Raw genomic sequence first — 26,943 nt, 5'->3', positions numbered from 1 at the left:
AGTTATTTACAACATACCATTCAATTTACTTTCTAGTTTTATTCAATTCCAGTACTGTTACAGTAGGGAAACTATCGTTTTTATAGTTTTTTAAAATAACAGTTCTAAGTTAAATATCCGATATTTAACAGTAAATGGGGGGAGGTGCTACCTTTATCACCAACAGAAAATCTATGACTTTCAAGATTCCGTTTGTGTATTTGCATGCGTGACAGTTTACGCCAAACCCACAGTAATACAAAAGTGGGTCCATCAAGTACAAAATACACTGCCCCTCAGCTATGTCACAGACGGAACCGCCCACCACGCCTAAGTGGTGGTATGTGAATTTCATGCTCCTTAAGATCAACAGACACACACATGTACTGGGAAGGACCTTGAGTGGGCCTGCCTGGGTGACCTAACCCCCACGCACCCAGCACAAGCAGAGAGCTCTGAGCACTCTGGCCCCACCTGGGCGAAAGGGCCAGACTGACACACAGCCACAGTCCCCAGGGGCCTGCACGCCCTTACCTTCTGAGTAGCCGCAAGCCTGAGTCAGAGCCCGGCACTGGGCCAGCAGGGATGCGTGCGACACCGTGACCCCCACTGTGCTGCCTTCTTTGCTGGTTTTATACTGAAAGATTTCAAGAAAAAAAATCCATTATGTGATGCCTCTGGAGGTCACAGCAGACTGAATGGGAGGCTGGCAGAATTTAAAAAGAAGTGGTCAGTTGTCTGTTCTTCACTAACCATCCCATCACACGGGAGCACACGATACGCCGTGAGTCTTGGGGTGACACCCACAGAGGAAAGTGGGGCACCCCTGGGGTAAGTGCCTGGGTACAGCAGTGCATGCGGGCTCCCCCATAACTGCCGACCCTTTCTGTCTCTGGGGTGAAGATCAAACAGAAGGGTAAGTTTAAGCCTGTAATCTAAAATAAATGGCAGCTTACACTCATGAGAAACAAGAGTTGAGCCTGTGGGGGCTGCTTCAACGTGCTCTGAGTTAGACGAGGCCATTACCTCGATGTAGGCAGTCCCAGACCCTGCATCTTGGGCCTGCGGGTGCCAGTCTTTGGGGGGCTTGGTCAGATGCTTGCCGTCGATCACCAGCCAGGAGAGCGGGGGCCATCCTGTGAGGGTACAGACGGCCCAGGAGAGTGGTCAGCGGGCCTCAGGGCTAAGCCACCCACCACACAGCTACCAGCTACTGCGCACCTGGGGAACACAAGTCTCCGTCCGTTCACTTTGTATTAATTTATATTTAATTCAGTAGGTGCCTCTGACCAGTGACTCTGAACCAGGGGGAAGCAGGACGTGCAGGCCTCTGACAAGGACCTCACTCCTGCTGGAGACACCTCCCCTGCCCTTGGGGGCCTACCTTTGAAAGTCGCCACCTCTCCTGTCTGTGCCTTGGGCAGGCCTTTCTGACAAGCGTCCGTGGTTAGGGCCAGGGCGACGCCGCAGCTGCCCAGCAGAAACCCGACCTGCTGGCTGCCAGCATCCTGCAGAAAACACAGCGAGGCGCTCACGGGGCTGCCACAGTGGGCCCTGCACCGCTCAGGCCCACCAAGAAAGCTGAGCCCTTCACCTTCATTCGCCCTCATCAACTTCTACAACTGAATCCTAAACGGGTATATACTCTATTTTCATGGAAATTAAATAGAATCATTTTTAAATGTAAAAGATATATTTTTTGCAATGAAATAGAAAGTTCTGGATAATGGGCTAATTTCTCAGTGTTTTCTTGTAAATGACATTTAGCAGCATTTTAATAAACCAAAAATAATAGCATGGAAATTTCCACTTGAGTCATCTTTAAAATTTGCAGATTAATCTGGGGAGGCCCAACCTTTAACACTTTAACACAATTACTTATTTCCCACAGAAATGCACATTTCCTTCCAGTCAACGCTTCTTTTATACATATCCCCCAGTAACGTTTTATCACTTTCTTCCTGCAAGTTTGACAAATCTTGCTTTTTCTGAAGAATCTCCCTCAGTATTCAAATATCTGTTCATCGTATATTATCCTCGGGTGTACTGGTTTTATGTCAAACTTCACTTTTGGGATTCTTGAGTATTTGTTGCTGATAATGCTTACTTTAACTACCTGAACACTGATAGGGTAGAAAACTCTAATTTTCTAAAAATACGTGCCTTGTGTATTCCTAAAATACTTTTTTTCAATAATCAGATTACTGACATTTATACTTGAAATGTAATAGCTCCCTAGAACATCACCAAGTCCCCCACATTAATCATTTGTCAGTAATAAAAACTGCTTGCTGTTATGTAAGCAGACAGAAAAGCAAGCAAATTCCCACCTCACATATTCAAAACTATCACTGAGAAGGAGTTACAATATGTCACAGTGTGACTTACTCATTCCCAAGAAATGAGAATTATTATCAATAAGTGTATGGTTTTGGGAGACAGTTTAACAAAATCTGATCGTAAATTCTATCCATCAGAGGAAAAAACATGCACCATTTGTTCTGAAAAATTCAGAGAGATGACGTAATAGCTCCGTCTACAGCTTCTAAAGTCCCTCTCACAACAAGACACACGAGAGCCGGACTGCAGCCGACTCCGCATCTAACACTCTCTCAAGCCCTGACCTGCCTGCCTCCCTCTCTTCACTCAGAACAGCGCCGGGCTGCCAGGCCGCTCCAGCAGGAAAGCGCCAGCTTCTGAAGAGAACCTCACAGGGCCGGAGCCCCACGGCCCCGACCAAGTTAGCTACCTTTCTTGTTAATGGCACTTCTATGGGGACAGGAACCAGGTCTGCCAGGAGACACCCATAAAATGCCACCATGAACATCACAGGGTCACTGTTCGGAAACACCAGGGCCACCTACAACAGTACAAAGGAAATCCATGAAATCCACTCACGAATGATGCCGTCATCTCAATGTTCAGAACACCCGCTGACTAGATGGAATTTGGACATTTTAGATCATCTTACAGCTTTTCAAATGTAGTTCAGAAAATGTAATTTGGGGGTTAATTCTTGGTCCTTAGATTTCCTCAACCATGTAACTTTTCATAAATAGTTTTCAGGTTGAGGTCTTTATTCTACAAGCAACAAAATAATTTGGAGCGTTTGTGCCTAACGGCAGTCCAGCACAAGTCTGGCGTGGGACGGAGACCTGGCTCGCTCCGCGCACGCTGCCTGTCTGGGGCACACCACCCACATCTGTCAGCCCGGGCGAAAAACACCCACAGCAACAGGAAGAGTGGGCACGGCACCAAATTATACCCAAAATACCTTCCAGAAGATAAAATCCTAACACCAAAGTTTTAGTCGATCAAATCTTCGCTCAAGACTTAAATGTACTGACAGGGAGGGGGGAGGGCACCAGACCAATCAGCGGAGACCCCCACCGCCGCTCCTACTGCAGAGTCCCCTGGTCCCCATGCTGCTACTGTTTAAGTTACATGCTCTATTTTATTCATCTTACACTTTCATTTTTATCAAAAACATTTTAAAAACACAGAATTTAAGATGACAAAAGTACTAATGGAAAACAATACCCCCATGCTCCATCCTCCCTCACTCCCCAAGGCAACCTCTTCAAAACATCCTACATCTTCCTTTTGCCGTTTACTCTCCCATTTTTGAGTATTATGCGTACACTGCTATATTCTATTGTTGAAAATGTCTCAGTATAGACTTTACTTCCCTTTATTGTAGAGGAGTTCCCAGCCCTCTCCATTCCTGCCTTTCTCCTCCCCATCCTTGCAGCTGCCATTTCTAACAACATCAGGTAAAATTAAAAGCTATTTATGGAATAAGATTTTGTAAACCCCAAATATTGTAATAAGTGTGCTTGAAACCATAAGTGATAAAGTCAGGATAGTAGATGCTAACACCGGGCCCCTGAGAACACAAAACAATGGCTACGTATAACTACTTGATAAGACACAATTTAAGCTACACCTCTACTCTCCCCTTGAGGTCTGGAAATCCAGTTTCTAACAAGTTAATTTGCTGAAAAGGGCAAAGCTCTCCTTTAAAAGCTGATATTAATAGTGGTTGCACCAGAACTGTGACCCATAGCTTTGAGACTAGCTGTTTGGTATAAAAACATTTTTAGAGAATTTAGAGTTGTGTTTGTTCACTTTTATAAACTCTTTTTCCCACAGGGCGATGAATTGGCCACCCACATCTGATAGTTAGCTCATTCACCGTGATCCGTCAATCTTCCATAATTAACCTAACTCCGCGGACTCTCTCAGGAGTCAAGAAGGGTATCTGGAAGTCTCTGTCCTTGCAGGAATCTTTTTCAAGAAAAATAAATTAGTGATTCTTAGAGCCATTTTAAAGCACAACATAAATCAGGAACTCTTACAGTTTCATTCTAAAGCACAACATATCAAGTACCCTTCTCGGACAATTCCCGTTTCTCAGCCGAGTCCACATCTGCTGATGGTAATGGCCACCTCTACTTGCTTTGCTTTCCACGTATCTGTTGGCCAATATGCTCTACAATGCTCCGCCAGATATGTTCAATACCTTTCCAAAGTATTTTCTAAGTAGCCAACCCGTCAGGTTGTCCTAAGTCTTACCAGACGCCCAGCCGCGTACCCCTCCCAGGCTGCCCTGCACCACGGCCCGCTCCTGCCCGCCCGGGAGCTCGCAGGCTGGTTCCTGCACCCTGGTCCTGCTCAGTAAGCGGTGAGGAGCTCTGTTGCGGGCCCTCTCACCCTCCAGCTTCAGGATGTTGACGGCATTACTACCACCACTTAGAATTCTCTACTCTCTGTCCCCTTTCCCGTCTGGAACTCCTACCAGCCGGACGCCGGACCTTCTTGACCAAGGCTCAGTTTCTGTCCTTCTGTCCTTCCCACTTGCCATCTCTCAGCCTTCCCCACTAGCATCTTTGTCTTGCTTTGTGGAGCGATATCTTCACCTTAGTTCTCCAGGGATATTAAGACTAATTTTTAAAAAAAATTTATTTTCTGTATGTGACTTTCTTCCAGGTTTGTTTCCTCCCTCCACCTCCCCCCCCACTTTTCCCTTTTCTTGTTTTTCTTTTCTTTGCCTGTTGGTTGTTTTCTTTCACATTCTTCAAATGTCCTGGGTGACTGGTTCTTTTTAGAGTGGACACTCAAAGAGTTGCCTGAAACTTACAGTTTCACTGTGGGGCGATCTGACCACAACAGGCCTCTCACTAGGGGGTCTCACTATTGAGTGTCCTGCCCTCCATCGTGGACGTTCTGGTCTACCTGCGCTCCCTGCGTCTGCTTCAGTTTGCCCAGAGCCATGCTCACCAACATTACTTCCTATGATGACGGAAACGTTCTATCTCCAAGCTATCAAATGTGGTAGCTATTAGCCACATGTGGTTCATGAGCCCTTGAAAAGTGGCTTGGGTGACTGAGGAACGAAATTTTTTATTTTATTTAACCGTGGTTAATTTAAATGGCCCCATGTGGCTACTGCAAAATGTTGGGCAGTGTAGTAAGTACAAGGAACTAATAAGCCTCTAGCCTCCTTCATGTTCTACCTCAGCTGTGAGCTAAGAGGGGGCTGCCTGGCCACAGGGACAAGAGGAAGAGATGAATTTCCAAGTAGGGTCAACGTTTACTCATAAAACTTAAGCTTTGGGGATCCAATTTTTATTAATATTAATATTTTTACTAAAGTCAATAGATAAGAAGTCAAAGAGGAAAGATGTTGAAGAGTCAGTGGATGAGCAATGAAGAATGAAAAGAACCATCATCTTACGTACATCGTCATAAACTTTGTCCATATTTAATATTTTTCTTTGCTGACTTTAAGCCCCTCGTATTAATGCTATAAGTCTAACCAACTGACGGAATACTGATTTCAATGAGACATATTTTTAGAGTTTGCTTTTGCTCACTCCAATAAGTTATATTCTAGTTACTTACTCTGTCTCCAGGTTTAAGTAGTGGTTCATTCTTACTAGTCAGTTTATTAAGTAGAGTATAAGCTAGTTTTAAACTCCGACTCCAAAGTTTGCCTAAAATAAAATAAAAATACTAAGCAATGTAAAATTTAAGAAACTGATAAATAACATTTTGATGTAGCAATCACAATATCCCATAATGTACCATCACTCTATTATTGGAAATTCAGGTAGTTTCCAACTGATAACTATTTTGCACAATGCTGTAATGAACATCATAGTTTTCTCTTAAAAATAACTTATGGATTTAATTTTCTTAATACAAAAAAAGAACAGGAATTTATTATAGAAAATTTAGAGCATAGAAAAACTAACAGAAAAAAGTCAGCATTCTTTTGGTTATGTACACACACACACACAAGCATATATACATGTACGTGCAATTTTCAAGAAATTGGATCATACTTCACTCTGCTTTGTTCAGTCAACATTGTATTTCGGATGCATTTTCATGTCATTAAATATCTCTCAACTACATCCCTTATTATGATTATGAGTGGCATAGAATTCATTTAACCTCTCTAATTCATGAGGTGGGTCCTATCTCCATCTCCAGTTTTCACACAAGAGAAGACCGTCCAGGAGACGTCAGTCCCTCCAGGACCCAGCCCTCAGGCCCAGCAGATTCTGCCGGGCACACGCCACTCCGGCACGCAGGCTCACGTACAGAGCGCAGCTGTGAACGCTCAACAAAGGACAACGTCACTGAGGAAGATGGACGATGAAACAAAGGGAAGGGAAGGAAGTCTAAAGGCCTCTGGGAGGTAGACTGAGGAGGGGCAACAATGGGGTAGGACGACAGAAAACCCGAGTCCATCCCCAACACTGAAGCAGCCTCAACACCCACCCTACGTAGTACCAAAGAAGCGACACAAGAGTAACGATTCAGCCCCTTTCAAATTCCTGGGGAATGACCACATGCAATTTGAGCAGCCATGCCCCCCGAGTAGTGCTCAGATTTCATCATAAATAAAACTAAACATGGGTGCAACATTATGAAATAAGTGAACTGTGGGACCTGAGAAATCAGTGAGAAAAAAAATATTCAACTCAAAACACTGTTGCCTTTGTCTATATACAAAGGTCAATTCAAGATGTTGATAATCCAGATTTTCAAACTGAATCCAGCTATATATAAAAAGAATGATGTATCATGACAAAGTCAGTTTATCTCAAGAACGCAAAAAGTTTTGGGGCACTGGGTGGCTCATAGGTTGAGCGTCTGACTCTTGGTTTGGCTCAGGTCATGATCTTGGGGTGGTGAGATTGAGCCCCACCTAGGGCTCCACACTCAGTGGGGAGTCTGCTTGAAGACTCTCTGTCTCTGCCTCTGCCCCTTGCCCCACTCTCACGCACTCTCTCTCAAATAAATAAATCAATCTTAAAAAAGTGCAAAAAGTTTTAACAGAAAATCAACATAATTTGTCACATTAACAAAGGTGAAAAAAGGTAAAACAACTGAACAATCATTCAGGATTTTAAATGATTTAAATTCGGAATGAAAGGAAATTTCCTTAAAGTTGGTAAAGCCCATATTTAAAAGTCCTACAGGAAATATCAGAATTAATGGTCAGATATTGAAAGTTTTCCCTGGGGAAGGAGAAACAAGCCAAGGACATCTGCCTTTTTACTGAAAGTCTTAGCCGACGCAGTAAGGGGGCAGGGTGGAGAGAGAAGGCCAACAGTTGGAAACAAAACTGTCATTATTTGCATTACTTGCATATGTGACTGGTACATTATGAATCTCTTGACTTCCTCCATGGATGTCAAGATTTACTATAGAGCCACAGTAATTCAGGAAGTTGGTGCTGGCATAAGGGTAGTATATTGGGCGCCTGGGTGGCTCAGATGGTTAAGCGTCTGCCTTCGGCTCAGGTCATGATCCCAGGGTCCTGGGATCGAGTCCTGCATCGGGCTCCCTGCTTGGCAGGGAGCCTGCTTCTCCCTCTGCCTCTCTCTCTCTATTTCTGTCTCTCATGAATAAATAAATAAAATCTTAAAAAAAAATAAGGGTAGTATATTAACTCAATGGGATAAAACAAAGAACTGCAACAGCCCCACTATGTGTGGACAATTCCATCTATGACACAGGTGGCCTGGAGAAGGGTGGTGGCCCTGTGGGAATGAGAATGGAACGGATGGCTATCTGTCCTGAAAAACGGACCCTGGGACCCATCCCCACGCTGTACACAAGACTCATTCCCAGCAAATTTGGTACATCTAAATGTGAATGGCAAAACAGCAGAGCTATTGCAAGACAACAGAATAACTGTATGACCTTGGCTTAGGTAGAGTCCTTAAGGAGAACTCCGAAAGCATTCACCGTGAACATAAAAGAAGGTGAGGTTGGGCGGAGCTTCTGCTCACTAAGGTACTGGTCAGCAGTGGATGGGGTAGGCTCACAGTGGGGGACACCAGGAGCACATGTCACTGACAAGGACTGGTATCCAGAAAACACCAAAAATTCCCACAAATAACCCTACATAAAAAATGTGCAAAAGATTCAATAGTACTTAACAAAAGAGAAAACCCAAATGATTAAAAAAAAACCCAAAAAACAGGAAAAGATGTCAATCTACTTTGTGATCAGGAAAATGCAAATTAACACCAAAATGAAATACTACTACCATATTCTCACCAGATTAGCCCCAGGAAGCCTGATGATGGGGAACAGATGGGACTGACCCACTGATCAGTTTAAGTGTAAACTGGGAACGTTTGGCATTATCTGATAAATGTGAAGATATGCATAATCCCAGACCCAACACTTCCACTCAGGAGTACATACCCTAAAAAATGCATGCTTATGTACCAGGTGGCACACCCCAGAATGTTCCTAGCAGCATTGTTTGTGAGAGCCAAAACTGGATATCAACATTATAGCCAATACGTAAATTCTGATCTATTCGTTCTTAGACAGAAATGAATGAGCTACAACTATACACAATAATATGAATCATAAAAGCATAATGGTAAAAGACTCTGCTTCCAAATAGGAGACAGTACTGGTGGCAGACCAGGGCTCCCACCTAAAACAATCTTATCCAACAACTGGATAAAATGCAGAAATCATCTAGCGAAGACAACTAGAGGAGTTAAGGCTCGAGAGGGAAAACCCTTGGGAAGGCGAGCTGACCCACGTGCACAGCTGGGGGTTATGTGGGCCCTGGCACCCACAGGAGACAGAGTATCTCATGGACTCATGCCCAGGGAGCACTGCCACTGAGGCATGAAGATAACAGCAGAGCTTCTGGCAGAGGCTGGAAGCCACGACACCCCAGCCAGCCTCCCCTTCGGAAATGTACTGAGTCCTGGGGCTGTGAGCAACAGGGGCCGAAAACCCATGTGGAAAACCTCTGAGAAGCAAAGTGGAGTCCTTACGTAGCACATGAGACAGAAGCCATGGCTGGGGAACCCTGGAGGAGAAGGACAGACAGGTGCTCAGAGGGGGGCTGAGCCAGCCCCAACTGCAAGGCAGAGACAGGCCACCAAGCTACCTGCCACGCGGAGTGAAGGAGGAACGTCTCTCGTGGAGGGGACATCATCTGGAACCTCCTCTGGAACCTCCATAACTTTTTACACACAATGTCCAACATTTAATCAAAAAGGTACCAGGCATCCCAAAGTTAAATTCCCCAAACTAAAACCAAGAGAAAGTACAGACAACAGCAACAGGCCCAGAGGTGACCTGACCTGGAGCTGGCTGACAGAAACTTTCCATCATGGTAAGGGATGTATGGATTCTGGGAAATAAAGGAAAGGATGAAGACAATGCATGGAATGATAAAGGATTTTCCTAGAAAATTAGAATAGGAATTAGAATGCAGAAGTGAAAATCCTAAACTAAAAAGACAATATCAAAATTAAGAACTCATCAGGAATTTCATAATAGAATAAAAATTTCACAGAAGACAGGATTAGAGAATTTGAATAAAGGAAAATTTAAAAATCTCCAAACTGAAGTACAGACGACCCTCGAATAACCCAGGTCCACTTACCTGTGGATTTTTTTTTGATAAATACTATAAATGTATTTTCTCTTCCTTAAGATTTTGTTAATAACATTTTCTTTTCTCTAGCTAACTTTATTGTGTGAATACAATATATAATAAAAACAACATATAAAATAAGTGTTATCAACTGTTTATGTTAATCAGTAAGCCTTCTGGTCAGCAGCAGACTAGTAGTAGTTAAGTTATGGGGGGAGTCAAAACTTATACTTGGGTTTCCAACTGTGCAGGGGTCAGCACCCCTAACCCCTGTATTGTTCAAGGGTCAACCAAATACATAGAAAAGAAAACAAAATAGAAAAAAGAACATTAAAGTTATATGGGATTCAAAAAAGGTGTAAGTATAATCAAAGTCCCAGAAGGACGAGAGAGAGAGAAACCTCAATTCAACAGGTGGGAGCTGTGAGCAGACCACAGCGGGCAGTGAGCGCCTTTCTGAGGAATTACAGATTGAGCTCTCATGAGTACAGATGCAAAGATCCTAAACAACACACTGGCTGAATCAAATTCAGACATTTGTTAAAAAGATATCATGGCGAAGTGGGATTTATTCTAGGAGTGCCAAGGCTGCTTAACATTTGAAAATTAATCAATGTAATTCATCAAATTAAGCGGGGAGGAGAGAGAAAGATACGATCATCTTGACAGAGCAGAAAAAGTGTTTTACAAATTCAATGCCATCCATGGTTAAAACAAAACAAAACAAAACTTCTAGTAAACTAGGGATAGAAGGGAACTTCCATAATCTGACGAAGAATTTCTACCACAAAATAGCAATCATACTTCATGACCCAAAGCTTTCCACCGGAGATGGACAAGCAAGCATATGCCCACTACCCAACATTGTACTGGGGTTCTAGCTCTTCAGTGAGGCAAGAAAGAAGTAAAAGACACAAGTATTGGGAAAGCCAAAATAACAGTGTCTTTGTTCACAGATGACATGACTTTGAACATAGGATATCCAAAAGATATATGGACAAACTACTAATTAACAAACAGAAAAAGAATTAGTAAGTTAATTTAATGAGATTATTAGATATAAAATCACCATTTAGGGGTACCTGGGAGACTCGGTTGGCGAAGCATCCACCTTCAGATCAGGTCATGATCCCAGGGTTCTGGGTTCAAGCCCCACATCAGGCTCCCTGCACCAGCAGGGAGTCTGCTTCTCCCTCTGCCTGCCCCTCCCCCTGCTTGTGCTCTCTCTCTTTCAAATAAATAAAATCTTTTTTTAAAAAATCACCATTTAAAAAATCAATTGCACTTCTATATACAAGCAACAAATGAGCAGAAAAAAGTTTTTAATCATTCCATTTCAAGAGGAATAAATCTAATGAAAGATGCTCAAGCGTTCTGTACTCAAAAGTATAAAACATTAATGAGAGAAATTAAAGGGGGCCTTGAAATAAGGGGAAAATATTCCACAGTCCTGAATTGGAAGATTCCGTAACTGTAATGGTACCAATTCTCTTCACATTTTAACTACAGAATCAATGCAGTGCCAATCAATATCCCAGCAGGAATCTTTCTGGAAATTAACAAACTGATTCAAAAGATGGCTTAGAAATGCAAAGAGCCAAGAATAGTCAAGAAAACTGTAAGGCACAATCACAGAGCTGAAGGGCATCTATACCAGACACCAGGGCTCAGAAAGCTGTAGGCGTTCAGGGAGCACGGACAGACAAAAGAGCATGAGGGCAGCCGCCGACCCACATGTGTCTTTTCACCTGATATGCCTGGGGGAAGGGCTGCCTTTTCAGTAGATGGTACTAGATCGATTAGACATTCACTAAGAAAGAAAATGATTCCAATGTCACACCATACAAACTAAACTGAAGATGAATCATGACACCTAAATATGAAGAGTAAAGCAAGTTTTCAGAAGAAAAAGTAAGAATATCTTTGTGACCTTAGGTTTGGCAAACAGGACAAAAAGCCGCTAAAATAAAGGAAAAAAAATAGATAAATTAGACTGATTAGATTAAGACTTCTTATTTATCTAAAGCTGCAAATAAAAGTGTTAAAAGACAGTCCACAGAGTGGAAGAAGACTTTTGCAAAACAAGTCTGACAAAAGACATGTATCTGAAACATACAAAGAAGAAAACATTAGCAACCAAATAGAAAAACAAGCCGAAGATCTGGATAGTACATAAAAGAGGGTATTCAAACAGCCAATAAACAGACAGAAGTATCACTAGGCATCAGAGAAACGCAAATAAATTACTACCATAAATGACACCATAAAACACATACAGGAAAGGCTAAAATGAAATAAAGAGACAAGATCAAGTGTTGGCAAGGGTGTGGAACAACGGTAAGTCTGCACACACAGTCTGGACACGGTGTAACAGTGTGTCCTAAAGCCGAACACGGCTGCTCGTACATGTACATTTATGCCCAGCACGAACGGACTCACCTAAGAATGTTCATAACAGCACTATACAGAATAGCCCCAGTGGAAAGGTCCATCTACTGTAGAGTACGCAAGTAATTCCTGGCATATTCATACAATAAACACATCCATCAATGAGTTTCATACAACATCATGGCTGAGTCTCCTAAACAATGCTGCACAAAAGAATGCACACACAACACCTTTCACTTAATTCCATTTACATAAAACTTGGACAGGGAGAGCCAGAAATGTCCACAAGCATCAGGACAGTTCAACCATCATTGTGAGGATGTATGTGCTGGAAGGGACACAAGGGGCCTAGGGACCTGGAAATGCTCGAGAGCTGAGTGCTAGTTAGAGGAGCACATTCACTCCGTGAAAATGCATCAAGCCAGACGCTTATGATTTGTGTTACATAAAAATATAATACAGAACCAAAAGATGCCAAACAAAAAAATACACACTGTATGATTTCATTTATACAAAGTTCAAAATGAGACAAAACCAAATTCCATTGTTCAGAGGTGCGTATTTGGATGTGAACCTCGACACCAGAGCAGTGGCTGGTCGCCATCAGTCAGTGAGGAATCCCCGCTGCTGGGAGGAAGGGGCAGTGGTCCAGGAGGGGCACCTGGAGTGAGGCAATGTTCTGTTGTTCTGACAGTTGTGTTGGTCTCTTGGGAACTGTTCTAGCATGTTCGTGAAACTGTATGTCTGTGCTGTATGACATGTAACATTTTACAGCTAAACCAGAGCCCAACTGCTTTTAACACTTGCCATAGGTGAGGGTGTAGAAGGCCTTCCCAGCCGTGTCCAAGGCAGTCAGACAGGGGGCTTTGGGCTGCGTCGTACCCCACCGCTGCAGGGCGGCCAGCAGGGATGGGGGCCAGGGGACCCCCACAGCCAGAGGTTCCCCTTTCAGTACCACCATCTGGCTTCCCTCAGGCTTTGGCTGATTTGGATCTGGTTGCTGCACTGTAAGCAAAATTGAAGTTTAAAAATCAGCATTTCATAGGACCATGCATACATTCTGTTTTTAAGCTTTCTCTTAAAAAATACCAACTATAAGAGGGGCGCCTGGGTGGCTCAGTCGGTGAGTGTCTGCCTTCAGCTCAGGTCATGGTCCCAGGGTCCTGGGATGGAGCCCCGCATCGGGCTCCCTGCTCCGTGGGAAACCTGCTTCTCCCTCTGCCCCTCCCCCTGCTCCTGATGTCTCTCTCTCACAGCTCTTGCTCTCTCTCAAATAAATTCTTAAAAAAAAAAAAAATACCAACTGTAAGAAGGTTACAATAACTTGTTTAGATTTCCTTATCATTATAATAGTCCCAGAGCAATGGACCAAAGGACAGATGGAGACTCGTCATGGAAACTGTGGGACAGTGTTCCAGACCCCATGGGCCAATCCCCAGAATGGCGGTAGTGCGTGGGGTGACAGCCAATGATGACACCTGAGGGAAAGGCACTAGTCCCACTTATCAAGGATGAAAGTGAGTAGAATCACCATCTCAGTTTGGGCACTCAAAACAACCATCACCATGTTGAAAGAAAAAACTAAAGGATAATCGATTACATTTCCAGTGGCTGTGTAACCAGCATTGGCCCAAGTGTAAGAAAGACTCCCCGAAGACCATTTCTACCACCAAACTCTGAATTTGAAAGGCGTCATCTGATTATAAAGAGGAAAACAATGACCCAAGGGTTGTGTCTAACCCTCAGTGAGGAGGAGATGCCTGGCAGTGGTCTGTGGGGCAGCAACACGACACAGGAGAGGCACGAGGGGGCAGGGGCTGAGCCAGCCATGCGCCCCTGCGGCTGGAACACAATTACACGCTCACACCTTGTACTAGACTTTATTGCTTTCTTACAGATTTATACTTCTTTCTACTTGCTGGTAATTTTCTTTTAAAAATAGATCTATATTCTTTTTTCCTAAATGTATATCTCACTCATAAATGAGAGACTAAATTTCTGAAAAAGGGCCAAAACCATGCTAAAAATATACTTTAAAACCATGGGAAGACAAGTATTTCAGATTTAAAGTTTAAATAAAAATTCAAATAATGGGGGTGCCTGGCTGGCTCAGTTGGTGGAGCGTGTGACTCTCAATCTCAGGGTCAGGGGTTCAAGCCCCACGTTGGGCATGGAGCCTACTTTAAAAAAAATTTAAATAATGTAAATAAAATGAAACCTTAGCAGTATTCTTATCAAGCACTAAGCACTGGATTAGAGGCACAGAGAAATGTTAAGTCCCTTAACCAGGAGTGACGCGTTTTCTCCCTGTTCATGTAACGTGACACACGGTGACCCCAGGGCTGGAAACAGACGGAGGGTCACTTGGTTGTGTTGTAACGTCACAGAGTGACCACACATAACACACATGAACAGGACAGCCACCCTGTTCACACTGACACGGGAGCCCGCCCGAGATCTCTCACCTTCCAACAGCTCCTCAAAATCATCCACAAAGAACTCCTTCAGCGGAGGGCGCTTCGGCCTCTTCAGGGTGTTGAGAAGTTGCTGGATTTTGGAGGACACTCTGCTGTTCACAGGGACACCTGCCAATGAAAGAGGAGCGCTGAGGCCAGAGCTTGCCAACCCTCCGGAGACAGGACATGGAGACAGGGTTCAGCGACCAACAGTGCACACAGGTTGGAGCTCATAAGTCCAACCAAGCACTGGCCCCACCGTGCAGTCATTTTGGAACTCATTAACTCATTCAACAAATATTCACTGAAGGCCTTCCGGGAACTAGAACTTTTTTTAAGCTCGTGATCTTCAAAGTGGTCCAGAGACCCTTTCAGGGGGCTCATGGGGCCACATGGGGGTGTCACTGCCCTTCCCTCCCTCCTCACAGGGCACGGCGAGTCTTCCAGAGGCCCCAGGAAGCGTGAGCCACAACAGACTGATCGGGGACGAGGCACGGGGGCCAGGTGTCTCCACCATGCCGGCGGCGAGGGAGACAGGCAATGTGGAAAACAAGCCCATTCTTCCGGCCAAATCGTTAGAAATTCTGTCATAAATGTTGCTACTTACGTGAAGATGTGATGAGTTTCTTATTGCTATTTTTAAATGGATTAATAAATATTTTTTAAATCTTTAGTTTTAACTTCTAACATAGTAAGTATCAAGAGATTTCAGCCACATACACTAAAAGCTCTTCGGTGTCCGCAGTAATTATCCAGAAACAATGTTTTGGGAGATGTAGAGTCAGCAGAAAGGCAGCTCCCCATCTGCTGGGTGAAAACAAGCAGGGACATGCGCACACACCCAGAAGCCACAGCAGCCGCCAGGGTGAGGCTGCTCTAAAGTGAGTGCAGTGGGAAGAAAGCCACAGGCTCCGTGGGCAGCACTTCCGTGGAGGACAGACGAGCAGGGCCCCGAGCCTCAGACACAGCTAGCCGTCCAAGCGCAAGTGTGGCAGCCGGCACCGATGTCCTCCCGCAGCACCCCGTCCTCCAATTTGGAGCCCGTCACGTTCCTGAACCAAGCACCGTACTGGGTCATCACCTGTCTCGTCTCCTTTGATCTGAAACATTGCTTCATCCTTTATGACAATGACTTTTGAAAGAATACAGTTCTTTTTTTTTTATAAATAGAACATACCTCATTTTGAGTTTGCTTGAGGTTTTCTCATAATTCAATTTGTGCTGCGCTCCAGGTTGAAATATTACCCGAATATCACGTCCAGATATATGGGACGGCCAGCTACCCTCACGGAGACAGATCTTCCTCACCCAAAATGCTGCCCAGCTTCTACACTACATTGTCACTATGTTTTCTTCTGCACCTAATATGCAGTGTGTGAGGAGGCACTTCAAGACCACACAAACATCCCAATCCTCATGGAACCTTCTCCCTGCTTTTAGTAGCCATCGGATCGTTCTTGTCAGAAGCAGTTTTTACTGCAATGGTTGCAAAATTATTCTCCAACATTAGCACCCCATTTAAATTTACCTGTTGACACTCAGCATGCTGTTATCTGTCTGTCTGTCTATCATTCATTAAGAATGACTCAGTGACTGCTCAATTGTTATAAAGCATTATGGATCTGGGGCACCTGGGTGGTGCAGCTGGTTGTGATCTCAGGGTCGTGAGATCAAGCCCCAGGTTGGGCCCCATGCTCAGCGGGAAGTCTGCTTGGGATTCTCTCCCTCTGCCCCTCCCCTCCACTATCTGTCACTGTCACTCCCTCTCTCCCAAATAAATAAATAAATCTTTTTAAAAAAGGCATTATGGTTCTTAACTATTTTGATGCACAAATTATCCCACATTTAGCAAGTGGGATCCTGTGCAAATTGATTGGTGACCTGCCCCCATCATTTTGTTTTTTTTAAGATTTTATTTATTTGACAGAGAGAGACACAGCGAGAGAGGGAACACAAGCAGGGGGAGTGGGAGAGGGAGAGGCAGGCTTCCCTCCGAGCAGGGAGCCCAGTGCAGGGCTCGATCCCAGGACCCTGGGATCACGACCTGAGCTGAAGGCAGACGCTTAACGACTGAGTCACCCAGGCAGCTCCCCCCCGCGGCCCATACATTTTTTTAAAGCACTGCTGTACATTCTGTCATAAGATGTTTCAGAGTCATGTTATGCTAACCCTGCCCCAGCCCTGGAATTAGCTATTTCTCTCTAAGGAGCCCTGGTCCTTCTGAGTGGGAAAGATGTTCAAGACTGAGATCTGGCCACTGAGTGTGGCCAGTGCTACTTGTGGAATACAGAGCTAGAGAAGTGTACTACGGATGTACACGTGTGTGTAGTCATGGATGCACACACACACACCTGGACGTCACTGCACAGGTGTGCACAGACAGTGCAAACAGATACATATTTAGATCTTAGGAACCCTGAGTACACAGCAACACTTCCAATCCTAATCTTCCCCACGGCTTCTTCTTGCCTTTCCCATTCATACTGGGACATCCTTTCTTCTGCAGTAAGAACCCTGGCTCCCAACAACATTAATACCTTTGCTCCATACCATCATGTACATAAAATAAGCTCCAAGTTGCTCTACCCACACAAACCTACGAGCAAGACTTCAAGATTTCTTTGCGGGTTCACACTAACCTCGTCCAAGACTGCAGGTGCGCAGTCCAACACTGTGTTCGTAACTTAGCTCCCTCTCCTCTCATCACCCCCTTAGATGTGGCTATGGTACTTCACGGGAAGAGGACTGGGTTGACTTCCACCTGCTTTCAGTTTTAGGGGTTTTCCTCCTCTTCCCATCCTTCAAGTTTATGCTTTGAATTTTGTATTACATTAGCAAACTTCTAAAAGTCAAAACTATATTAAGACAAACTCAAAGAAATGTCACTCCCTCCTGAACTCCTTCTACCCACCCACACGCCCACCTCTGGGGGCGACCAACTTCAGTGTTTTCTGGTTTGTCCTTCCAGTGCTCCTTCTATACAGATGTATGCTTCGTTATGTTCCCTTGTTTCTCACACAAAAGGTGGCATATTATAACTGCTCTCTTACTTTTTGCTCTTCTACTTATCAACATCTGGAAAAACACCTCTTTCCAAGCATGAGGAGATTTCTCATCATTTTTGATAGCTGCATTGTGCTCCATAGTGAGACTATACTAGGTTTATTCAACCAGTTTGTGAGGTTTGGAGAGGTAGGGAGTTTCCAAAATTTTGCAATTATTAAGTAGTGCTGCAAAGAACTACCTTGCACATGATGTATTTCCTTACTTTTGGAAATGTGTGTTCAGAGTAAATTCCTACATTGGCACTGCTGGGTCCAAATATAAGTACCTATGTATATTTTACCAATTTCTCTTCCAAAGAGGTTTAACTCTTTTGCATTCCCAATTATGAAAAAGGCTGAACATGATGTTCAAGAGCTATTTTTATAACTTCTTATGAACTGGCTGTTCTTATTTTTTGCCCATTTTCCTATACTAGGAGTTGGCAAACTTTTCTTAAAGGGCTGGATAGGAAACATTCTGGGCAGTGAGCACAGTCTTGGGTGCAACTACCCTACTCTGCAATTCTGGGACGAAAGCGGCAAAGACGACATTGGAAGAATGGGCATGGCCATGTCCCAATAAAACGTTATTTACAAAAGCAGGATGCCAGCCCATACACCATAATTGGCTGACCAGCAATCCATATGATTTTGGGTCTTTTCCTATTTTTAAAAGTCTGTTTGAGGCACCTGGGTGGTTCAGTCAGTTAAGCATCTGCCTTCGGCTCAGGTCATGATCCCAGGGTCCTGGGATGGAGCCCCACATTAGGTTCCCTGCTCAGCGGGGAGTTTGCTTCTCCCTTGGCCTCTCCCCTCCCCCACTCATGCTCGCTCTCTGCTCTCTCTCTCTCTCTCTCTCAAATAAATGAATAAAATCTTTTTTTAAAAAAAGCTTTTTATTTTAGAAACATCAGAGCTTTAACTATCACAGATGCTGTGAATAGTTTCTCCTAATTTGTCAATTCTTATGACTCTCTTTATGGGGTATTTTGCCATGTAAAGAATTTTTTTAGTTTCATGTAGTCAAATTCATGTATCTTTACTTTTATTGCATGTAGATTTTTAGTTAAATTCAGAAAGCCTTTACTTATAATCAGGTTAAAGAGAATTCACCAATTTTTTTCATTTTATTCTTCATTTCTTATATTTAGATGTCTGATTCTTTTGGAGTTTTACCTTTTCAGTGGTATGGGAGAAGGATCTGAGTTTAACATTTCCCAACAAGCTTTCCAATGGTCCCAATAACATCTATTTAAAAAAACCATCTTTGCCGTCAGTCAGTGTAGTAGTTGAGGTAGTATATACAATATCATGTGAAGGCATACTGTGATAAATATTGTAAATTCTACAGTAACCACTAAAAAAAAAAGTAGATATAGAACAGAATATAAGCCAAAAGAAAGCAGGAAAAAGGAGTAAAATTAACAGATGAGTCAAACAGAGAAAAGAGAGCAGGATCATAGATTTATACCCAACGAAATCACTAATTGAAATGGACTATAGGGGGAGTGCCCGGGTGGCTCAGTTGAGCATCCGAGTCTTGGTTTCATCTCAGGTCGTGATCTCGGGGTTGTGGAATTGACCCCCACCATCTGGTTGGATGCTCAGCATGGAGTCTGCTTGAGATTGTCTTTCTACCTCTGCCCCTCTGCCCACCCCACCCCTGCTCTTTCTCTCTCTCAAATAACTAACTAACTAACTAAATAAATAAATAAAAATAAAATCTTTAAAATGGGCTATAGGGGCGCCTGGGTGGCTCAGTCGGTTAAGTGTCTGACTCTTGATTTCACCTCAGGTCTTGATCTCAGGATCATGATTTCAGGCCCACATGGGGCTCCATATTGGGCGTGAAGCATACTTAAAAAACAAACAAACAAACAAAAAAACCTGACTATAAGTGATCCAAACACTCCAATGAAGTAAATGATTGTGCTTAAAGAAAAATGCAAGAATGAATAAAATACTAATTATAAGAAACACATTTCAATTTTAAAGACCTAGGTAGGGTAAAAGTAAAAGGATAAAAAGATTTGCCATGTAACTAATACTCATCAAATAGCTGAAGCCAGCCATAATAATACCAGACAAAGAAGATTTCAGAATAAGAAATATCACAAAGGATAATTTTACAATTATACAGTGGCGAATTCATCACGACAGAACAATTTTTAAATATGTATGCACCTAATAACAGAACTTCAAAATACACAAAACAAAAACTGACAGATCTAAACAAACAGAAAAATCCACAATTAGAGTTGGAAATTCAATATGCCTCTCAGCAAGTTATAGAAAAGGTACACAGAAAATCAGTAAGGAGAGAGAAGACTCAAACTGAAGTATCAATCAACTGGATGTAACTTTCATTTACAGAAAAACTACCTGACAGCATTAAATACCCAAAACAGACCATGTGCTGGGTCATTAAAAAGTTTTAATATATTTACACAGAGTTGAATTATATAATATAGTAAGAGAAATAGACCCAAAATATTTGGAAATCCATTGAAATTAAACAACACACTTCTAAATGAATCATGGGTCAAAATGGAAAGCATGAGGGAAATTAGAAAATATCTAGAATTGAATATTACAAAGGAAAAGAATGTATCAAAATATGTGGGATACTAAAACAGCTCTTAGAATATATTTATAGCTTTAAATGCCCTTTTTTTTTTTTTGAAGACAGAGTGGTGGGGGAGAGAGAGACTCTTAAGCAAGCTCCACACCCAGCATGGAACCCGATGCAGACCTTAATCCCATGACCCTCAGATCATGACCTGAGCTGAAATCGAGTCATATGCTTAACCAACTGAGCCACCCACGCACCCCTAAATACTTTCATTAGGAAACAAGAAAGGTCTAAGTTAATGATCTAAGATTCCACCTCAAGAAATTAGAAAAGGAAAAGCAAAGTAAACCCTAAATAAGTAGAAAAAAGATAGGAATAAATGTAAGATTTGAAGTAAATACAACAGAAAAAAACCAATTAAACCAAAACCAGTTCTTCAAAAGATAAATAAAATCCAATTAACTTTCTAGCTAGAACGATCAAGATAAAAAGAGAGAGGACACTAATTACTAATACCAGAAATAGGGGACACCACCACTGATTTATATTCATCAGAGGAAAATAAAGGAATATCATGAACTTATGCCTAAATTGGAGAGAACAGATGAAATGAACAAATTCTTTCAAATACACAAAACTGACTCAAGAATAGAAAAGTCAGTTTTCTCTTATAAGAAAGTAGAAGAGGAGGGAATATTTCTCAGTTCATTTTGAGATGAGCATTATCCTGATATCGAGACCAGACAAAGATATTACAAGGAAAAAAAAAAAACTACAGATTACTATGTATCTTAAACATAGACCCAAAATCCTTAACAAAATGTATTAGCAAATCAAATCCGTAATACAGAAAAAAAATATGCATGATAATTATGCATGATAACCAAGTGGGGTTTATCCTGAGAATATAACTTTGGTTTAACATTCAAAAAATTAATTAATGAAATTTACTACGTTAACAAACTACAAAAGAAAAACCACGTGACTTTAACAGATCAAAAAAAAACCCCAGTAAACAGGGGGGGCTGGGTGGCTCAGTCAGTTAAGCATCTGACTCTTGATTTCGACTCAGGTTGTGATCTCAGGGTCGTGAGATTGAGCTCCCTGTTGGGCTCTGTGGTGGGTGTGGAGTCTGCTTAAGATTCTCTCTCCCTATCCCTCTGCCCATCCCCACCCCTTGAACTTTCTCTCTCCCTCTCCCCCTCTCTCTCTTTAAAAAAAAAAAAAATTATTTAACAAAAACCATGATAAAAATTTTCAGGAAATTAGGAAAATAAGAGAACTTCCTAATGAAGAGCACCTTTGAAAAACACACAGCTAACATCATAATTCAAACATGAAAAAGTGGATGGTTTCCCTCTACAGTTGGAAACAAGGCAAGTCATATCCTCTTTCAACACTTCTCAATGACACTAGTGGGAGTCCTACACTGCAATAAAGCCAGAAACATAAATGCTCCTAAAGACAGTTTGGAAAGAAAAGTAAAACCATATTCATAGACAATATGGCCAAACATAGAGAATCTTAAGGAATCTACCAAAAAAGTTACTGGAACTAATAAAAGGCCAACATACAAAAACCAACTGCATTTCTGTAGACCAGTAATAAGCAACTGGAAAAAATTTAAAATACTATTTACAATAACATCAAAAATATAACCTATTTTGGGAGAATTTTAACAAAATAGGTGCAATACCTGCATACTGAATGCTACAAAACAATGCTGAAAAAAATTTTATAAGAGCCAAATAAATGGAGAGATACACTGTATTTATTAACTGAAATATATAATATTGTTAAGATGCCAATTCTCTCCAAATTGATCTACAGAGTTAATGAACTATCAATCAAAACTCAGCAGGAATTTTGGCAGAAACAAACAAAGTGACTTAAAAATACATGTTAAAATGCAGAGGAGCTGGTATTCCAAATTTGTCAAAGCAAACTGTAAAATGAAAAGCAGAGTGTGCAGGGCCCTGGGGGGTTGAGTTGGTGAGGCGTCTGCCTTCAGCTCAGGTCATGATCCAGGGTCCTGGGATCAAGTCCCACATGGGGTTCCCTGCTCAGTGGGGAGCCTGCTGCTCCCTCTCCCTCTGCCCAACCCCCCAGCTCGTGCTTGCTGTCTTGCTCTTTCTATCTCAAATTAATAAATAAAATCTTTAAAAAAAAAAAAGAAAAGCTGAGTTTGAAGACAAACTGCACGATTTCAAGATTTGTTATAAAACCACAGTAACCATGACAGCATGGGATTGGTGTAAGAATGGACAAACAGCCATGGGATGGCATAGACAGCCAGGAACAGATCCTTCTCATATATGATCTACCAATTTTTGTTAAAGATGCCAAAGAAATATGGTGGGGAAAGAATGGCTTATAACAAATGATGTTGGAACAACTGGACATCCACATGCGAAAAAGCAAACTCTGATCCATATGTTGTACTTACACTAAAATTAACTCAAAATGCATCTTATACCTACATGTAAAACCTAAAACTATAAAATTCTAGGAGAAAACATAGAAAACCTTTATGACTTTGGGTTAGGAAAATATATCTTAGATAAGACACAAAAGTAGGATCCATAAAAGAAAACATGAGTAAACTGGACTTCATCAAAATTAGTGACTTCTGCCCTTTGAAAGTCACTGTTAAGAGAATGAAAAAAAGACAAGCCACAGACTGGAAGAAAATCCAAATTATATACCTGATAAAGAACTTGAATCCAGAATATATAAAGAACTCTCAAAACTTACAAGAAAACATCACATTAAAAAAATAAGCAAGATCTGAACAGACTTCTAAAAAGACATACAGATGGTAAATAAGCACATAAAAAGATGCTCCACTTCCCGAGTCTTTAGGGAGATGCTAATTCACACCACAATGAGATACCTCCACACATCGAATAGGATGGGTGACATGAACAGATGGACAATACCAACTCCAGGCAAGGATGTGGGCGAACAAGGGCTCTCATCACCAGCCATGGGAATGTGAAATGGTACAACCACTTTGGAAATCAGTTTGGCAATTTCTTAGAAAGTTAAGCATAAACCTATTATATGATCCAGCCATTCTATTCCTAGCTATTGACCCAAAAGAAGTGAACGTATACTTCTACACAAAAACTTGTATAAGAATATTCACAGCGACTTTATCTGTAAGAGCCAAAACCTGGAGGCAACCCAAATACCCCTCAGCAAGTGAACAAGTGCAGCACATCCATAAAATGAAATACTACTTATCAGTAAAAGGAACAAACTATCGATACATCCAAGAACATGAGTGAATCTCAAAGTACTTATGTAGAGCGGCAGAAGCCAGACAATCCACGAGGAAATACTGCATGATTCTATCCATATAAAATTCCAGAAAATGCAAACTAATTTATATTGTCAGGAAGTAAATCAGAAGTTGCCTGAAGCCTGGGGGAAGCCAAAAGGGGCAGAAGGGCAGGTTTACAAAGGAGCACAAGGAAACTTTTAGGAACAGTGGATGTGCTCACTATCTTTTTTTAAAAAAGGATTTATCATTTATTTGGGGGGGAGAGAGAGAGAGTGAGCCTGCGAGCAAGACATAGGGAGGGGCAGAGGGAGAGAGAATCCCAAACAGGCTTTGTGCTGAGCGCAAGCCCCACATAGGACTCGATCTCACCACCCTGAGATCATGACCCAAGCCGAAATCAAGAGTCAGATGCCCATCCGACTGGGCCACCCAGGCGCCCCAAGATTTTATTTATTTATTTATTTACTGATTTATTTGGGAGGGGATGTGAGGGGAGGGGCAGAGGGGGAAGATGGATGTGTTCACTATCTTGATCATAGGGATGGTTTTCACAGGTGTACACACATGTCTTAAAACTTATAAAATTGTATACTTTAAATATGTGCAGCTGATTACAGGTCAGTTATACCTCAACTAAGCTTGTATTTTTTAAATATAATCAAATAAAAAAAAAATCTATCGAACCAATGGAAAGCCTGCTTCATGCTGACTCAGTATTTTCCTGTTGCATCTGGACAAGGAGCTAAAAGACCTTGACAAAACTGGATTTACTGCTTAGAATATCAAAATACACGTTAAAACCTTCAATCTAAGATCCTCTGAATTTTTTTGCAATTCTAATCTGGTACACTGGAAAGGAAACTTCACGTGATTTTGATAAAAGACACCGGAAACTGTTTCCAAAGGAAATAGTGTGAATGAGGACACTGTGAGGGTCACACTGGCCTTTCTGGCCTGTAAGTCAGAAACCAGGCTTGCCGCTGTGCCCATTTCTCAGGCTGTGGGGACCAGCGTGTCACAGGCAGGGTGCTCTCACACTAAGGCCACGTGGAGTCTGGAACAGAGACTGCCCGCGGCTTCTCGTTTTCCTACTATTTTGTAGATCTAAACTCCTTTGGCATCCAATTTAGATGTGGAGGCTTTCTCCTCCCTGCTCTCCTTGTTCCCCATCTGACCCATTCCAGAGATGTTGCCGATTGCTTTTCCCCATGACACTCTCTGTAACGTCCCCCGCACACGCTGGCCTCCGTTCTCACGCACTGAAGAATTACAGCTAATGGCTGGCTCAGGTTTGCTAAAGCAAATGCACCAAAGCCACGTTCCATACCTGAAGAGAAAGGCTGTGCTCTGCTGTTTCAAAAGGACAAAGAGAGGCATGCTCACCACCAGCCGTTTCCAGGACACTCCCGCTGTAGCCCCGAGCGACACCTCGCACAGAAGCCAGCTGCGGATGTTCGCGGTGCGAAAGCTCCCCAAGGCCCGTGGTGACATCCGGAGGGGCGGAGTGCACATCTGCTTTGGAAAAACAAACCCCAAATGAAAGCGGCTGTTGCTTCAAAGAGGAGGAGGTTGCTCCTTAAATCCCATTCAAGGAAAGCCTCAGCAGGTGAGCTCTAAGCAAGGAATATGATATCTGATTCATTCTGTTTTTCTGGTTGACCAAGACACATCGGGACCCTGTGAACTCTGAACTCCCAGACACAGCCTGCGGACACCTGTATGCACGTGGTTCTCATAGGGATCTCGGCCAGAACCTCCGATGATAATGCGTTGGCAGGCATGAGTGAACTTTAGACAAACATCTCAGTGAAGGGGGCACCTGGGCGGTTCAGTCGGCTCAAGTCATGATCTCAGGGTTCTGGGATCAAGCCCCTCATCGGGCTCCCTGCTCAGTGGGGAGCCTGCTTCTCCCTCTCTCTCCCTCTGTGTTCTCACTCACTCTCTCTCAAAACAAAATAGTAAGAAATCTCAGTGAATCAGAGACACATTTTAAATCAGTTGTCATTGGACTATTTTCGTTGTATTATGAAAAAAACAGCCAGGCTTCTATAAACTACTCCCTACTCCCCCGAAAACTATGTTGGATGTCACAAAGACACAAGACCTTTTCAGGCTTCAAAGAATAAGCCTATGAAGATAAAAATGATCCCTGCTTCCAGATCAACACATCTCACTATTGGGGGACCTCAGTCAAGTACTAAGAGCGCAAGATATTAATGTCACAGTTAAAGACAAACTACGTTAGATGCAGAAAATGTTTGAAGTCATTCCTTCCATTGTCTGAATGCTCATTTTGGGGTTTAATATGTACCATACGGCACATGTATCTGTTTGGAGTGCCAGCTGACTGGAAGCTTCTGAGGCGGGAGCGGGAGCGTGAGCGTGAGCATGAGCCTGAGTGTGAGTGTGAGCGTGAGCGCGGCATCTGTATGAGGGCCGGCGGGACAGACCTGCCGTCCCTTTGGTCCTCTGATGCGTGTTTCTGCCCCCACAGGGGCCACTCTGCTGCTTCTGATTTTTAAATTCTGATCGTTTACCTATTAGTTCATCACCTAGGCAAAATGCAAACCAAAATTTTTTAAAAATATGTAGAAAGATGAAATTATATGGAAGCAAAACCCAAACTATTTACATATCAGAAAACACTATTGGGAAAAATCTAACTTAATGACAGGGTTTTCACAACCCGTGAGAAAGTGTGATGTTGATGAAATTAGCATTTTAAAGTATGCCTATCATGAAGTTCTTTTAGTTTAGAAAGAAATTTCCCCAACCTTCCAAGTCTAGCAAAAAGAGTAAGTGATTTTAACAATATTCATGAAAGGCATAAACGGTAATCTTAACTACAAAGTAGTTTTAAAATCACTACATAAAAATAAACAATACTCAAAATAAAAATGAACTGCTATAACTGAAAATACTACTTTTAAATATAGGTATTTACATCTGTGTCCCAATGTTTTATGGATTTAATTTAATTTCTTTAATCCAAAATTGAAAATGATATATTTTTTAAAAATTACCTTTACCTAATATATTGTACCTCAATTTTGTTTTACCTAATATATCCTTCTTCTTTCTATATTTCTTTCCTTAGTGCAAACTGAAGAATTCCCCAGTGCTAAAAACTAGAAGGATGATTTTTAAAATAAGGAGCAGGAAGGTAAGTATTTTCAGATTCAGGAACTCAAGTCAACTATATCCAGAGAACATTTGGCAGAAGAAGGCTACAATCCACAGTGAAGATTACTAGAATTTACAAGAACTGATCACACGAGGTGTGGGAG

The 26,943-nt window shown here is 42.3% G+C and overlaps 1 protein-coding gene and 1 non-coding gene across 8 annotated transcripts in view; one reads left to right on the top strand and one right to left on the bottom strand.

Moving 5' to 3' along the window:
- The window catches only part of DIP2A (disco interacting protein 2 homolog A), a 104,146-nt gene that overhangs the window by 39,754 nt on the left and 37,449 nt on the right, over positions 1-26,943 (bottom strand). For 6 of the 7 annotated variants that reach the window (XR_003206217.2, XR_012376998.1, XM_025863382.2 and 3 more), the window contains exons 6-13: positions 25,040-25,168; positions 14,764-14,883; positions 13,106-13,303; positions 5,884-5,975; positions 2,729-2,839; positions 1,364-1,487; positions 1,006-1,115; positions 514-616 (exon numbers count right to left, since the gene is read on the bottom strand). Coding sequence is in view for 5 of the 7 variants with exons in the window: in XM_025863382.2 (XP_025719167.1) it covers positions 514-616; positions 1,006-1,115; positions 1,364-1,487; positions 2,729-2,839; positions 5,884-5,975; positions 13,106-13,303; positions 14,764-14,883; positions 25,040-25,168 (987 nt within the window). In the remaining 2 variants the exon portion in view is untranslated. The remainder of the gene's footprint in view (positions 1-513; positions 617-1,005; positions 1,116-1,363; positions 1,488-2,728; positions 2,840-5,883; positions 5,976-13,105; positions 13,304-14,763; positions 14,884-25,039; positions 25,169-26,943) is intronic. The other variant, XM_073888907.1, reaches the window with a different exon arrangement.
- On the top strand, positions 14,397-14,469 carry TRNAE-CUC (transfer RNA glutamic acid (anticodon CUC)). The gene has a single exon. It is a non-coding gene; the product is annotated as a tRNA-Glu (tRNA).

The sequence above is a fragment of the Callorhinus ursinus genome, unplaced genomic scaffold (genome assembly GCF_003265705.2).
Source record: "Callorhinus ursinus isolate GAN/ISIS: 27379988/994484 unplaced genomic scaffold, GSC_fseal_2.0 scaffold98, whole genome shotgun sequence".
In the NCBI taxonomy this organism is placed as follows: Eukaryota; Metazoa; Chordata; class Mammalia; order Carnivora; family Otariidae; genus Callorhinus; species Callorhinus ursinus.
The sequence above is the reverse complement of the archived record's forward strand: the minus strand, read 5'-3'. Positions and strand labels throughout refer to the sequence as shown.